We start from the raw sequence: 351 nt of genomic DNA, 5'->3' as shown, positions 1-351 counted from the left end.
ATGGTGGTCAAAGGGCAGAATCGCCCTGGAGCCTGCTTCCAAAACCGACTTCTCAATTCGATCTCGGCTCAGATGTCTAGAAAGCCCATTTTCAATGAAGTGAATGATGGTGCAGGTAGCATATCCCTCAACACCGACCCTCGTATAATCTCCAGGGAAACACGCAGCCAGTCTGGCAAACCACTTCGCATGGTCCACTTGGAGACGCACGAGTACGTTGAGGACGGCGACGACTTCGACATTCCAGCAGAGAAGAGAGAAGACCTACTAGACCTTCAATTACTAAGGTTCCGGTACATGCTTTCAATAGCAATGTCACAGAGCGATGAGGGGATGGACGAGGACGAGTAA

General features: G+C 50.4%; 1 protein-coding gene across 1 annotated transcript; it reads left to right on the top strand.

Annotated features, from left to right (window-relative positions):
- On the top strand, nt 1-351 carry CORC01_07623 (uncharacterized protein; the record flags this gene model as incomplete). The annotated part of the gene is made up of 1 exon (XM_022619258.1): nt 1-351. One exon carries the CDS (start codon nt 1-3, stop codon nt 349-351), a length of 351 nt encoding a protein of 116 aa, XP_022474170.1.

Source organism: Colletotrichum orchidophilum (assembly GCF_001831195.1).
Source record: "Colletotrichum orchidophilum strain IMI 309357 chromosome Unknown Scaffold_62.1, whole genome shotgun sequence".
NCBI lineage: Eukaryota > Fungi > Ascomycota > Sordariomycetes > Glomerellales > Glomerellaceae > Colletotrichum > Colletotrichum orchidophilum.
Note: the sequence above shows the minus strand (reverse complement) of the source record. Positions and strands in the feature narration are given on the sequence as shown.